We start from the raw sequence: 15603 nt of genomic DNA, 5'->3' as shown, positions 1-15603 counted from the left end.
AATATATTTTATTCTCTCTTTGACCCCGTAACGTAAAACCCTGCAAGAGTGCTTTTCGAAAATGCAACGCTCGGTAAATGTTATTCTTATTATTTTAGTATCATCGAAAAAAACACATCAAAAAGTTTAGTATCTATTCATCACACAAAACAATAACCGATTTATTGCTTCAATTTTAAAGGTTCCCTTAGTTTTACGATCGAGAAGGCTAATCTCCCTGAACTTCCACGAAGCAAAATCATAGATACGTCAGCATTTCCTCACGAGTGCTTATTTTCTCTGAAGTCCATAATAGATCCTTGCTGTGTTCACGTACGTGATAGCGCAAGATCTAACACGAAACAAATCATGTTTTATACTAGACACTTTTCAAAAATAGATCAAGTCGTGCCACGTCCAGTAAATGAGTACAGCACCTTACCCAGTTTAAAATTAAAAGAATTTTCAATGAAATAAAAAACCATATTAGAAAAATTGCAAAAATTTATTGGTTTCTAAAATTTCTAAAATATTATTGCCAAAAATAACAACATTTTACCAATAGTTCATAATAATCTATACATAATAATAAGTAAGGGCCATAAAAGTATGACTAATAGGTATGATTCATCAGAGATTTCGTTAAAAAATATATCAACGGGGAAACAACGCCCCAATGAATGAAAAGGCCATATGAATAAATCAAACCCTGCAGAAATTATGCACGAGCAATATTTCGTAACATAATATTTTTGCGTTCGCAACAATAAAAAACGTCCATTTTAATCAAACAATTGTCAGGAACCTATCAGGCAATATTTGATATTGCAGTCTCTATTCTCTTTTGTTCGCCTCATCCCATTGATGGCATACAATGTTTTTAGTTTTTTCAAATAACTCGCAACAAAATATTTAATCTACTCCGTGGGATTTTACATTGAATAATGTGTGTGAGGAAAGTAGAGCGCCAGCTGTAAGTGCCAAAAATACGATTTTAAAGTAATGTGGATTATGTGGAGCTTAAAAATGTAAGGAAACAAGAAAACTTAAATTGAAATTCTGACCAATCTCTACCTATTCATGCGCAAAACTTCAATAGAAGTCAAAAGTTAAAAAAAAGTACTCCCTTTTCATGAGCTCTATCATGAAGGGACACGCCCTTATTCTTCAAAGAAGTAGTACCTGACGTGTTTGGTTGTAGGATCGAAGTACTCATCATGAGGTAAGTCCAGTGCAGACAAGGCAGCTCCGAAGTAGTGTCTGGTGAAGTGCAAGGCATCACTGGGTTTCAGGAGAAGCAGGGCTTGAAGGTAGTCTCGGACTGTGCCCGTCAGCGCACCGCTCTCGGTCACGTAGCGAGCGCCGTCAGATGATCTGGTGCTCTGTTTCAAACCAGGACAATGTTATTGCAGAATACAATCATAGTAGAGTCGTTGGTACTAAAACCTGACATAATTACGGGATTAGCTGTGGCGCGTTCGCGGTTAGAGGCAATTTGTATAATTCGAAAATTAATTTACACCCGTATTCACAAACGATACTTACCTATGCAAAGCAGCAACGCTATGCGAAATGAGACATTTCTCAATGCGTTCCATATGACAAGCCTTTCAATTCATAAACAATACTTAAACGACCCTTGACTATGCAAAATCAGAGTGTTACATAGAGTTCTGTGATTGGTTCGCTTATGTTACGCACTTCACTTCGCTAACTCACATGACATTCCTGTCATTCAAACGGTGCAACGGTTTTTATGTGTCGTTATATTGTGGATTTGTGAATTAAATAAATATGGATAAAACTACAACTATCGGGTTAGTATGAATACTTCGATTAATAATAATAGTGAAAATCATGTTTCAATCATTATTTTTCAGATAAAAAAGCTGCCGTTTTCTTCTCCCGAAAGAGAGCTGCTGATTGTAGCTTAATAAGAGAAAGGCCTATTATTGAAGACAAGCATATTATTATCCTCTCTAAAATATCGAGTTGACGAAGCAGGCCTAGGAAACTCTAACAGTGGCGTACAATTCTGAACCATATTTTATGTTTCACAAAGGCTCACACATCAACTGAAAAGCTGCTGGAATAATTTAAAGACCCAAAGAATGAAAGAACTTTCTCAGGAATCAATCAAACGTTCTCAACACGCACTAGTAAGTAGGGGAACCTGTTGAACCTTGGACAGAGTTGTACCTAAAACAATTGTATATATTTTTTAAATTATGCGGTTTTATGAAAAGTTGTCTGGGGTATTACATACGTTATTTGTCAACATTAACGTGAAGTTAGCTAAGATTCGCCGACGCCGTGCAAGTACAAGAAAAAATGGTAATTTAATATTTTACACTGACGCAGTGAGATTTTGGAGGTTTACTTCATGTCAATTTATGAATAATGTTGCATGTTTGACAAAACGGTTATAGTTAGAACATAATCTTTATATATCTAGCTACTGGACGATATGAGTTTCAGATCCTAAGCTCAAATGGAAGTGGGTTTATTATGCTTAATAAGTGAAGTAAGGTAAACGGCTACTAGTTCGTGATAGTACGTAAGTTCGTAAGTTTTTTTTCTAGCTCAAATAATAAGCAAATGGAATATTATTTATAAAAATTTTTCATTACTACAAAAACTCTATTATTTAAGCTATCTAAAAAACCAAGTACCAACATTGTGGCGCCAAAAATGAGAGCAATACGAAGCTTCAAACTCTCAGAGAGCCAAAAACAGCCGTGCGGCTTGCTAAGGTTGCTCTCACCGTAAGGTTAGCGCTTCAACTTCTTAAGCTTATAAAAAGGCGAAGGAACGTCCATTTAAATAAAACTTGTATAGCCTGACCAGGAACATAAAAACCCTCGCCATGTTGCGGAAAACTAATGGTACTAATTTCTTTTAATGGCAACAGTAACTGAAAACTTCATTGACATGTCACCTTGCATGTCAGTCTATTGCTGTCAAAGTGTAAACAAACTTTATTTTAAATGTGCGCAATTGATTTTGTGAATTAAATTGCTAAAATCTTTTTATAGTCGTGAAAGAAAAGTGGTTCACAATGTGTTAAAGTATTTGTCGAAGAGAAATACTAAGGATTCGGACAATATTTTCATTGAATAATGTTTCCGACAAAGGTTGTCAAATTGACTGACATGTTTATCGTATAGTACAGTCCACTATGAAAATTAGCTGTGGTTTATTTCAACTACCAATTTTTGTCCCTTTCTAAGTGTTGAATTTTATGGAATTGGGAAAGAAGTACCGAGTTTGAAGCGTTCATGAGCTGACATTGCAGTTGAATATTCAAGTTCTGAATTTGATTATTGATGAATAATAAAATAAATCCTACTAGCTCGATTGATGGTTTCATTTAATTTATTTAAACCAGGTTACCTATAATAATATTTTTTCGTTAATTTATGAAAATATCAAATTAGCCCGTAATCCTGAATCCTGATACATAAAGTTAGCCTATTAATTTAATACAGGTACGACTGTACTCAGTGTTGCACTATCAAATGCAATTGACGCGCCTCTATGCCAGGGTTTTTATGTTCCTGGTCAGGCTATAATAGTGGTTTCATGTGTTCCTTGACAATTGATTTGGCTTAGAAAAAAGTTATATGATAACGTAGAATTGGGTGAATATCCCAAACACGTTTTTTACGCGGCGGAGCTGAGAATCGATGGGAGAAATGTAACTAGAGCGATGATTTTTTTTCTGTATATAGTTTATACAGCTTTTTACACGATAGCAAAGTCTTCAGGACAATAGGTAGTTATTTTATGTACTAAAAAATTTTCAAAGACCCAAAATCTAATAGCGGTGGCGCGTCCTAACTCTATTTCTACTCATAAATTGTGTTATTCCTTCTTTCTCGGGGATTCTAGTAATTTAAAAATAGTATAGCCATAAAATACATAAAATCAGACTTCAAAATGATATGAAAGAAATGTGATATTTCATATTTTAAGTGTTTTAAATAGCCTTTCAAAACTGTCCCACGAAAAAAAGCAATTACAGTGGCTCAATTTCGACACTCTCTTACTTCTCCAAAGAAGCTTTGAGAGACGTAGAGTTCTTCTTCCCTGCATCACTCAACTGTGTCCTCCTGATCGGGCTATAAAGACTTGCGACTTGTGGTATTGTTTTTCCAGCAGACCCGTAAATATTTGTATCAGCGGCACAGGAATACAAAATTTTTCAATTTCGCTGGCAAGTGTATGAGTGAAAGCTACTTACTTAGATGCTAAACGATTCTTTAACATGATTAAAGTTTGGTGTTTTGTTGTATCTGCATACAGAAATTATTGATCAGAATTATAGTTTTCTTTATAATTTGAATTTTGTAACAGTTTTTCAATTCCGGTGGCGCAATTTCGGTGGCTCCGGTGGCGAATCTATTGCCGGAATTGGTCTTATTGGCTCTGGAGCATTGTACCTAGGTCTACTAAGGTCTCAGTCATAACTACAATATCGTCAGTGAATCGAAGTTGTGTGATGTACTCGCCGTATCTTGATACTGAGCTCGGTCTAGCTCAGAAGCTTGAAAACCTCTAAGTGGGAGGTAGTGAAGACTTTAAGAGATTATGGTGTCTCCAACTCTGAACCCTCGCAGCAATCAGATAAGTTTCGAGTTCTGATCTTGGGGGAGGGCTGATATGATGAAGTTTTCATGCAAATACTTCAGAAGTTGCATGTATCGACAGTCAATTTGACGCCATTAAAGAGACTGTAGCACAGCCCAGGTCTTGACCGAATCGAAGAAGGTACAAAAAGGCCAATAATAATGACTGATTATAGTCCTCAGTCTTCTGCATAATTTGACGCAGCATTAAATATGTATACGTAGTATTACGAACGTCTTTTCGAAAATGAGCTTGTCTGGGAGACTGGATGTTGGATAGCGAGAGTGTCATGTTTCAGGAAAAAGCTGCCTCACCTAACTCTGGACCATCGCCAACGTCCATTCCATTCCAGTCTCTAGCACCACCACCATGTCTTATTTTTTGGTTTATCGACCAATAAACATGGTGGTATTTAAGAGAACTTTAGTACTAGCATTCCATCTGATTTCATAAGCTCAGTTGTGATTTCATTATCTCCTGCCTGGTACATACCTTGTTGTTTTTAATAGGGCATTCTAATCTCACTCAAGCTAAAGTCTAGGATATCTTCGCTAAAGTGTCGGAATAATCTCGATCTTCAGCCTAATTACTAGTAGTGCTTCTTAATCTCTCCTAGCAGCTTAGGCATTTACCAAAATGGTTCTGCTATCCTCGTTATTCATGTTGGTATATTCAATTTGGTCCTCGCAAATACATACTTTCGATTTATTACAAAAAATCGTCTCTATAATACACTTTGTATCAGCGTGAGGACTTGGATAGCTATTTATACATCGATACTAAGCAGAATCTTAAAAACAGATGAGAATAGTCCTGAAACAGCAAAAATTTCCCTAGTCTCGTAGGTTCAATCTATTCTGCCACTCGAGATAAAAACTCGTGGGGCTTTGGAGCTGGATTGGCACTGGTCGTGGCTTAGGCTTCATCAGTCGACAGCTTTTGAGCATCTTTTATTCGGCATTCTTTTATTTCGGTGATGACTTCTTCTTCTTCCTCGGTCCCTCACTGATGAGGATCGCAACCGCAGATAGTGTTCCTTCATAGACTGCGGTCATAAGCTGTGTGGTGATCGGAGAATGCAAATGTGATTAAATTGCCTGTTCGTCTAAAAATGATTACTACATTTTGATTTTTGCAGTACTATTAGGGTGCAGCTCAGTACGCTTTTACAGTTCTGGCATCTTTTGCTAGGCCTTCTCTCTCTATGAGGCTGGTTGGATTTAGTCCTCCGTTTCTTAATTATACTACTTTCATCTAGCTCATTGTCGCTAGGTTTGCATAGTTTTCCGTTAAATTACCCTGTCACAAATATGTAATGTGTTAGTTCAGTAGCTGGTATAGATCTAGAAATATCTTCATACTTAATCTCCAGTTCGCATGGTCTTTAGCGAATAATTAGTTGCGTAATTCTGAGTATAGGATAGGTATGATACCATCATGAAAACTTGGCTAGCCTGGACCAATATTTTTACTTATGGAAGATAAACCTAACACCAACCTGGGGCAGTTGGTCGCCCTCCCGGGACTAGAGTTGGTTTCTGGGTTTGAGGGTCATGTATGATGTCTTTGTGATGACTCTAGAATAACGGGGCTGTTGGCGGCTAGAGCCAGAAAGTTTTGGATTTGTTCTCTATGGAGGGATTTTGCCGTTATCACCATGCTTAACAGGCTGGTTGGTAGTTCCAGTATGGTAGTATAATACCCGGAAAGATGCTGCAGCCCACCCTCCAGTATTTTGATTCCTTAGTCGGCTATTACGACTCACGTGGGAAGATTTGATGCTTTTTAGGGTCACAATACAGGCCTGAATATTGTTTTTAATTATAAACATCTTTACTGGATAATAATACTTAATTGATTACAAATAAATAAGTAATTTGAGACAATCATCCGTAACATTCCGAAGTCCGCTGTATAAATAAATTTCGGTGGATTGGTCCTTAATTCCGGTGGCTCAAATACAATTTCGGTGGCTCTTGATAATTTCAAATTGACATATCTCGAGAAGTATTAATAATATTTTGATCTCTACCATATCATTGAATAATACAAGTTATTTACTATTATTTCTGCCACAAAAAAGTTTTGGAAAGTCGAAATTAAAATTCGCCACCGGAATTAGACAAAAAACGAGTTTGTTGATATTCACCCAATTCCTTTAAAATTGCGATTAATTGACTCACGAAATAGCGTACATATTATTTTTCGGGTGTCCCCTATTTCGTGACACTACCGATTCAAGGATATTATGGATAACATTTTGATGCTTGGTTTTTAAATAATTATTTATGATAATTTAAATGTAAGTTATGAAACAAATAATGCATTTATTTAAGTTTCTCATGACCTAAATTCGGTATATGTTTCGTTCACTAGAATTTATATGACACGAGTTTGAAGTTCACATATATGACCAAATTTAAGATAAATTAGCATAAGTAGTACCAGCATAATTTTGGTTTTATTTCGATTTGTTTTATTTATCTTTGTTTATTTGTATCGTATATGGGATAGATAATAGTTAATCGACACATTTTAACAATAATCCATGAATTGTACTTGGGGAATTTGGAATAGTCAGTATCACGAAACAAGGAACCGTATTATTGTTCCTTTTTTCCAAGTTCGTGATATATAAATGTATGGTGTTAGGTACTTTTATGACACACACCATCAAAGAAATCGACATATTTTTTAGTTTTTAATACTTACCCACCTAAGAAATTAATTAATTACTTACTTTTTATTATGAGTCATTGGAGTTTCTGGGGTTATTTTCAGGGGGGGGGGGGTACCCTCACTTGAAACAGCTCCAGGGGTGGGATTATGGGGAGAAGGGGGGGGGGGTACAAATAAAAATTGTATGGGTACGAAGGGGGGGGGGGGTAAGCCCACCCCACATTTCTAATGGTTAATATAAATATTTTCACATATCGCTAGAAATAACAAATCTAAATTTTATGGGTACGAGGGGGGGGGGGGTTAAGTTCCCCCTCCCCCCTACATTTCTAATGGTTATATAAATATTTTCACATATTGTTAGAATTAACAAATCAAAATATTAGACACATTATTTCTTATGAATATTTCCCTAAGTAATATCGTCAATTTCACATAATTATTTTATTCTAAATTTTTATTATCGTTTTAAAATTTATTAAACCCTTAATAATTATTAAAATATCCTAACTGTATGCATAAAACCTTATCCCGAAATAGGGGACATGAGTTCACGAACTTAGAAACAGAGCAAAATTTTGTCACGAAACAGGATCCAAACAAGAGGTCCGCAGAACAATTAATATAAAAAAAAGTTCAAACTATATAACTATAAATTATGTATTAACTTACTGTCAAAAGACCAAAGTTTAGCATACAAAAGCTTTCATACTGATATCATGCTTGGTTATTTTTAAATAAAATGTTAAAGTCGTAAGAGCCTTAATATACCGGAGTAGGGGGCACTTACCTTAGTCGTAATGTTGTACCTTGACCACCCAACTAGCGATGTACCTTGGTCACTGATTTTCATTACGTTTTAATGAGAATTTTATTGTAATAAAAAATATATTATACTGTTATAGAAACAATGCCCCGAAGACCTCAAAATAGCAATTTAAAGTCTGTTTTTGATATATATTTTTTAATTTCTAATGTTTTTTAAATTTACGTTTAACGTATCTTCATATGACTTTTTTAAGATTATTTTTGTTGATAAAGCGGTTTTAATGGATATTTTGCTAGAATTTATGTTAAATGATAAGAAATAAAAAAAAAACTAGATTGCAAGATAAAGCCACTCCAGCGCGTATTTTGTTCTACACGACATAACATATCAACATTCAACAAAATTTTCTAGAAAAAATGTTGAATATTGTCATATTTTTGTTGATTGTGTAAGGCTAAACATGGACTGGAGAGCCGGCTTAAACTTAAGTGATTTGTTGCCAAAAAATTGTGAAAAATAATTAGTACAAAAAATATGGATGAGGATCTTTTTAAAAAAATACTTTTACTTAGATATTGTTGCTAATAACTGTAATAATTGGTATTTCAAATAATAATAATTTAACAGAAAATTAACAAATTGAAGCGAATATAAGCATTTATTTAAATTGAAATAGGTACAACGTATACGGTCCAAGGTACATCTGGTTTGTTGTACCTAGGACAGTTTTCCCTTTTTTTTTCTAGCAGCTAGTATGGACACATTTTTAAAATTATACACAATTTTATGAATGAATTATGTAGTTAATTAAATGATCTTTAAATATAACTGCACTAGACAAGTTTAACTATCACCATTATTTTTCAAAAAATCAAAATTCGAAAAACTGGCCTAAGTACAACAGGTTCCCCTAATGTTTTTAAAATATACAGTGTGTCCGGGCATGTAGTGATCAAACTTTAAGGGCGTAATCTATGGACAATTTTATCGATAAAAATACTTCAAATTTGAGGCCTGACCCATTTCTCGAAAAATTACATCGATTTAAGTTTTTAATTTTTAGTTTACACCTATTCTTTAAAAAACAAGTGAAAGCGTGGGTAGCTTAACATTAATAGGGAAATATTTTATATCATGCGATAGCCAATAAAATTATCTATTAGTAGAAGAAGAAAGCAGAAACAAGTTTTATACATTTTATGGGAGTAAGAATGGATTTAATTAGAAAAATACATTACTTTTTTTCTTCTTTTTCAGTTATTTTCCAACACAAGAAAAACCAGGTCGTTAAGGTATGTTTTATTTGCATTATATTATTAGTATTTGAGCTATTCTACAAAACAAATGTAAATTTTTTAGTCTACGTCTATTAGTTTCGACGTAATTGTTGAACGAAGATACCCCTTCCCAGCGGTTTCCATAGCGCACGCGACATGCGAAAATGCACTGCCTGAAAGAATCACACAACCTATTCCGATTACTATGGAAACAGCTGGGAAGGGGTATCTTTGTTCAACAATTACGTCGAAACTAATAGACGTAGACTAATAAATTTACATTCGTTTTGTAGAATAGCTCAAATACTAAAAATACAATGCAAATAAAACATACCTTAACGACCTGGTTTTTCTTGTGTTGGAAAATAACTGAAAAAGAAGTGAAAAAAGTAATGTATTTTTTAATTAAATCCATTCTTACTCCCATAAAATGTATGAAACTTGTGTCTGCTTTCTTCTTCTACCAATAGATAATTTTATTGGCTATCGCATGATATAAAATATTTGCCTATTAATGTTAAGCTACCCACGCTTTCACTTGTTTTTTAAAGAAGAGGTGTAAACTAAAAATTAAGAACTTAAATCGCTGTAATTTTTCGAGAAATGGGTCAAGCCCCAAATTTGAAGTATTTTCATCGATAAAATTGTCCATAGATTACGCCCTTAAAGTTTGATCACTACATGCCCGGACACACTGTATAGTACGTAGATTTATGAGGAATAACTAAGCAGAATATACTCTAAGGAATTAAATTCATAATTTGCTTTTCAGGTATCAAGAAATTAAGATTAGTAGTAGCAAGAATGAAGATTAAGACAGAAACAAGAATCAAACGCACCACATTGAATAATATACAACAAGACCAGGCTTTGCACGAGTTGGGGCTACAAAGAGAAAAAATATTGATAGAAAGAGAAAATAATTTGTTAGAACATGAAAAAAAGATTTTGATTTACAAATACATAAAATTAAATTAGACATTGAAGATTGATGAAAATAAAACTTCATTAAAAATTTTATGTTTTATTTGCCACTAGCAACTGATACATTATGTAGGTGGCACTGGAAGGCCTCCTCGTAGTTAATTTCCTCAGGTCTTCTTTTATCAGTGGTAAAAGTATGAAAAGTACCCCATCATGGGAAAACTAAACTAAATTCGTCTGAATTGTAATAATCAAAGGGATTTTGGGAATCCCGTATCACTTTTCTGGTACTTATTCTACTTTGCTCATTGATATAATTATCAAATTCTTCTTCACTACTGTAATCCATTGTAAGATAATATTAATCGAATACAACCATAAATAAAGCAAACAAACCTCAAAAACGAGAATAACCTAAAAATTTTGACGTAAATAGACACTATGCGTTGCGTAATACAGCTCCCTGGCTACCTTAGCTTTGCGTTCATTCTAAGGGACGCATAGTGCTTGTCACCACTGAAGTATCGTCTATGAATAGGTTTTTGGGACCCTGTGCATCCACGCGCACTATGAGGCCTCAAAGTAATGTTTGTGAATACGGGTGTTATTAAAGTTACGCGTTTTATTATTTTTTACATTTCGGAAACCATTCGAAGAAGGTGCAGCGTGATTCTTTTTCGTCAATTTACTGCCGTAACATGACATTCTCTTCGTAGCTTGCAAGAATAGGTAGATAAACTCGTATAATCTACTCATTATAATAATATCTCTATAGCTATAGATACAAGATGATTACATTCTGACTAATTGTCGCCCTGGTTATTCAATATTACTCTGCTCGCTAAGCCACTGGGATTATTCTACCATTTGTATTAGTTGGATAATAATTAATGCCCTATTCCAGCTTTCAGCTGTCAAAGCTATATAGGTACATATTATATAAGATAGCTCAATAGCATTCAGGTCGTAATCTAGCTGTAATAATCAATCTAATAACGTTAGGAATTATGTATCTGCCTACCTAATTTAAAAAAATCCTACGATTGATTTGCCATTAAATCTTTATATTTTTGTAACTCTCTATAAATGACAAAATCCGAAAATGTATAGGTTCATCAGACCCATTTTCGAAAGACGAAGTTACTTGACGATCGATTTTATAATTTCAGACTCGTACATGCGGATTCTGTCTATCTACTCCCAGTTCGTATTAGAGAAGGTCCTGTGGGACTCTGGGAGGGCTTTACCCCTAAATAAGACTGACGTCCAGGGGCGAAAAGGCCTGTCCCCGAACGAAAGTGACATGAAACAAATTAATACAAGTAGCTCATGGCAATATTAGAAAAGTTACCTTGAAGTCCAGATAGTCCGATAACAACTGAAGATCGTCCCGCCATTTTTCTCGCAGAGGCACATGAGGTTCTATCTCGTCTTTTTCAGGAACAATATTTAGTAGTGGATTTAGATGTAAAATGTAACTGTTGTCGGCCCATTCGTGACTCACAGTATAGCCTAAAGAGCAAAAACATTATTTATAGTAGGAGCCAAAAGGTGGATATAACATTGGGAACTTTATGACGCACTAAAATAGAGTAACTTTGCAAGATATGATAGTTAAATATACGATACGACACAGTTTATGACATAGATTCGACGTCTTGCGCCTATTTATACCTAAAAAAATCTAATTCATGGAAAGCTCAGTCAACGGAAATATATCTCGGACACTGTCAAAATTTTAAATTCCTTTTATCCTTCTCTACAATAATAAAATACATTATGTATTCTTCAGTACCTCGTAGAGTAAGGACCGTTAATGTTTGGTGCAGTACTCCTGATGGTTCTATAATATGGCGCTCGACTTTGCAAACAAACAGTGGTTTCCCGTTTACTATCGCTTGGCTGACTCCGTGGCAGACCTGAAATTTTAAACAGTTACTTGAAAGTTTTCATCTCGCGGTTTAACTAACAAAAAGGGTAAGTAAACAGGTTGCCACTCCTGCATTTGTTTTAGTTAAAATAAGTACTTATTATGTCGGTCAGTTGATTTTATTCATAAGCTCTACATACAATAGAAACTACCAAACGACCGAAAGAAGTTCTTCATGAACGCTAAGTATAGAATATTATTAGTTATGTCGATATCTGAACGTTTGAATTGTGAAAAAAGTACACCTTCATTCATAATAATTAATAATTATTAATGAACCATGTAACCGACTGACTTCATAAAACTCTACTTACATAAATACTCTCACAAATGGTGCCGTCCATCAAGACCGTTTCAGTTTTAATATTGCCCCTATACCGGCGAAGACCGAAATATCTCAGTAGAACCAGATTGGCGCCTTCGAGTAGGAAGTATCGGGCATCCTCGAAGGAATGATAAAACCTCTTGACGACATCACGGTCTCCGCAGACGCGGGTCACCTTGTTATAATAACCGCTTTCGCAGATAGTCATATAACTTCGACGTTCTTTAGTTATGTTCTTTTTAGTAATGTGCCTGGAAATGTAAAGTGACGTCAGTCATCATAAAGGTTCCAGCCCCCCTAGAAACGTGACTTTTGCTTTAGCTCCGGCGTTTTTTTACATTGCTCCGCGAACGGATACGATTTTAAATTCGATCAAAAAGTGCCACTTGTCTAGATCTATGGTATCGATCTATGATGATCTAACATACTATATTATTCTAGATCTTACTTATGTTACTTTTGTATGGAAAGCAACAGTAATCTGAATATCTTACTCAGTTCTATTCTCCTCCATCGTATGTAGTTGGCAATCCAATATGCTTACTAGCTTCGAGCCGGTCTTAGCTCCTTCTTTTGACGAATGCGACACGACTTGAACGAGAAATTTATCCTTGTCTTCGCCGAGGGTTTCGACGCAAATGCTTATACCTGCCATTGATTAGATTGTTTAAAAAAGTAATCTTACATTCGAAAATGTCCAATACTTCAAAAGTTTTTAAACTTACCTCCTAGGGCGCTACAACAATCAATGGAAGGTTTGCGAACTTTCTTTTTATAGGGTGGTGCCTTGACGCCATGAACAGCACATACTTCCTCCTCTTCTTTTTCGTCCCCAAGCCCTAGGATCTTTATTTTTTCCCTCTCCTGGAATTTATATGAAATCTTATCGTGTCTACCATACCCATAATCAAAATAGGTGTGACGAGGGTCCACTTCATGACACCAACGATAGCCTTGCTTGCCAGCCCTCATCCTCTTCAACTTCATAGGATCATCTTTCTCTTTTTCTTTACTGGAACACGTGCAAACCAGTCCCTTAGCCAATTGCTTAGTTTTGTCGAGACAGATGCATTCATCGTCGTCCACTTTCGTGTCGCAAATGCATGGCGCAGAGCAATCACAAGCCGCGAAACATTTACATTTCCCGGGATCGTTGCCACAAGCGCAAAGCTGGGGAGGGAAACACGTACAGTCATCAGGTGATTTTGCATCACACTTGCATTCCAAAGGGACAGGACAGCTGCAAATTGATTTGGACTCGTCGCTTTTACAAATTGGTTCCTCATCATCAGTTGGTTCGCAAACACATGTTTTTTGGACTCCGCAGACGCATGCATTTTCAGTACAAATACATGATTTTCCTTTGAGACATTTACACACTGGTTTAGGATCTGGCTTTTGACACAAGCAAGGCTCTTGCTCAATTTCACCTTCCACTTTTTCTGTTGTTTCGCTCTCTATTTCTTCAAGGCCAATTTCTTCAGTGCCTTCTTCCACAGTTTCGATCATAGACTTAACTCGGTCATCAACTTCGAGTTTGGGCTTATGTTTACAAGTGCAAACAGGTGAGGGGAACTTTTTACGAGGGTGACAAATGCAAGGCTTATCCACCTGCCCACAAGTACACTTTGCTCGTATTTTACCGTCAGGGTGGCATAAGCAAACATCGCTTCCTTTACAAGTGCAAATAGGCTGTGGTTTGCCATCATGACAAATACAGATATTTTCAGCTTTTGGACAGACACAATCGGCTGTTGTTTTGGCTCCACATTGGCAGGGCAATTTTATGTGACAAACGCATTGCCCTTTTTTGTCCTTATCGCATGTACATGGCGGTGGACCTTTCGCATCTGGATTTATCTGTGGCAAGCCATCAACAATCATTATACTCGCTTTGCTGTCTCGTGGTGGTGGTGGCTTAGTGCAGTCGGGGAAGAAGTAAAAGTGAAAATCATCATCTTCTTCTTGATGTTGTTCATCTGCTGCCTCTTCTTCTACTCGATCCTTTATTTCCAACATAGTATCATCTTTTATCTCGTCTGAGGTAGAACTTTCTGTTGTATCGTGGCAAGACCATTCCGAATCTGACGACTCTTCCCCGATGTCCCCCTCATAGTGACCGCAACTAATAATGAGAGTTTCTCCAAAGCATATCTCTTTCTTTAACTCATTGTCTACGAAGGGTTAACGGAATTTAGTTTTTTTTTTACAATTTACCTAATATTTTAATTAAATGGTTAATCATGAAACATGCTGTACCTACTACACAACATGGTCCATAGTTCCAGCTACCCATTTTCGGTCATGTCGTCTCGTTCTATGATGAGAGCGAAAGAAAAAACGGAAATGGGTTGTTGGAACTGTGGTCCACTGCACTTAATTAGGTAACCCTAAACCACGAACAAAAAAACAGTTTAAAAGTTTAACAGGGCAATGTTAATAAAAAAAAATTATCAATATTCAGAGAATCAGAGTATCAGATCAATGGTTGGATCTTTTGGGGAAAAAAGTTCGGAAAAGAGTCCTTGCAAACAAAAATAACGTAAACTACTGGACGTAAACTACTGGACGTAAACTACTGGACGTAAAGAAAAACCTCGCGCAACATGCGATACTCTGATGTTTTCATACTCTCATCACCTAACGGATTTTAATACGAAATAATAAATAATTAGGTAGGTACTTACCTATTTCAAAAGGAAGCTGCTGAGATAAGTCTATCAGTGAAATGTGTGCACTAAAAGACATTGTGGCAATAATATTTTCTCAATCATTATTTTAATGAATTTGTTGAATTTTCAATTTTTTTTATGGAAAAATAAGTCACAGCCTGCCATGACTAAAACAGCCAAAAACGTTAAAAACTATTTTCAAATCTTTATAAATTCTGTCTATTACATAAAACGGAACGTTAAAACGTTTCATTACACGAAATATTAACAGCTGGGTGTGTACAACACATAATGAACTGTATAATATTGATGTTTACTAAAAATGTAGTTGTCAAATAGATACAATATCTATTTTTCATATTATTTAATAAAAATAACCTTTGTTTCCTCCTCAATGATAAGATAAAATGCATTTCTTA

The 15603-nt window shown here is 35.5% G+C and overlaps 1 protein-coding gene across 1 annotated transcript; it reads right to left on the bottom strand.

The window, feature by feature from the left end:
- Positions 1–484: 484 nt before the first annotated feature.
- LOC135072581 (uncharacterized) lies at positions 485–15324 on the bottom strand. The gene is made up of 7 exons (XM_063966549.1): positions 15200–15324; positions 13238–14686; positions 13007–13160; positions 12502–12763; positions 12053–12176; positions 11609–11769; positions 485–1361 (listed from the first exon to the last, which is right to left on the bottom strand). The coding sequence occupies exons 1-7, from the start codon at positions 15258–15260 to the stop codon at positions 1140–1142; spliced, it is 2433 nt and encodes an 810-aa protein (XP_063822619.1). The 5' UTR covers positions 15261–15324; the 3' UTR covers positions 485–1139.
- Between the last annotated feature and the right edge of the window lie 279 nt (positions 15325–15603).

The sequence above is a fragment of the Ostrinia nubilalis genome, chromosome 6, assembly GCF_963855985.1.
Source record: "Ostrinia nubilalis chromosome 6, ilOstNubi1.1, whole genome shotgun sequence".
Classification (NCBI taxonomy): Eukaryota; Metazoa; Arthropoda; class Insecta; order Lepidoptera; family Crambidae; genus Ostrinia; species Ostrinia nubilalis.
This window is presented reverse-complemented; position numbering and strand designations above follow the sequence as displayed.

What these genes read in the sequence shown, in the direction of transcription:
- LOC135072581 (XM_063966549.1), bottom strand. Translation starts at nt 15,260, where the DNA reads ATGTCTTTTAGTGCACACATTTCACTGATAGACTTATCTCAGCAGCTT. An exon ending in TTGTTGTAGCGCCCTAGGAG is followed by an intron (nt 13,161 to 13,237) that starts GTAAGTTTAAAA and finishes AATCAATGGCAG; the next exon opens with GTATAAGCATTTGCGTCGAA. An exon ending in ATGGAGGAGAATAGAACTGA is followed by an intron (nt 12,764 to 13,006) that starts GTAAGATATTCA and finishes TTACATTTCCAG; the next exon opens with GCACATTACTAAAAAGAACA.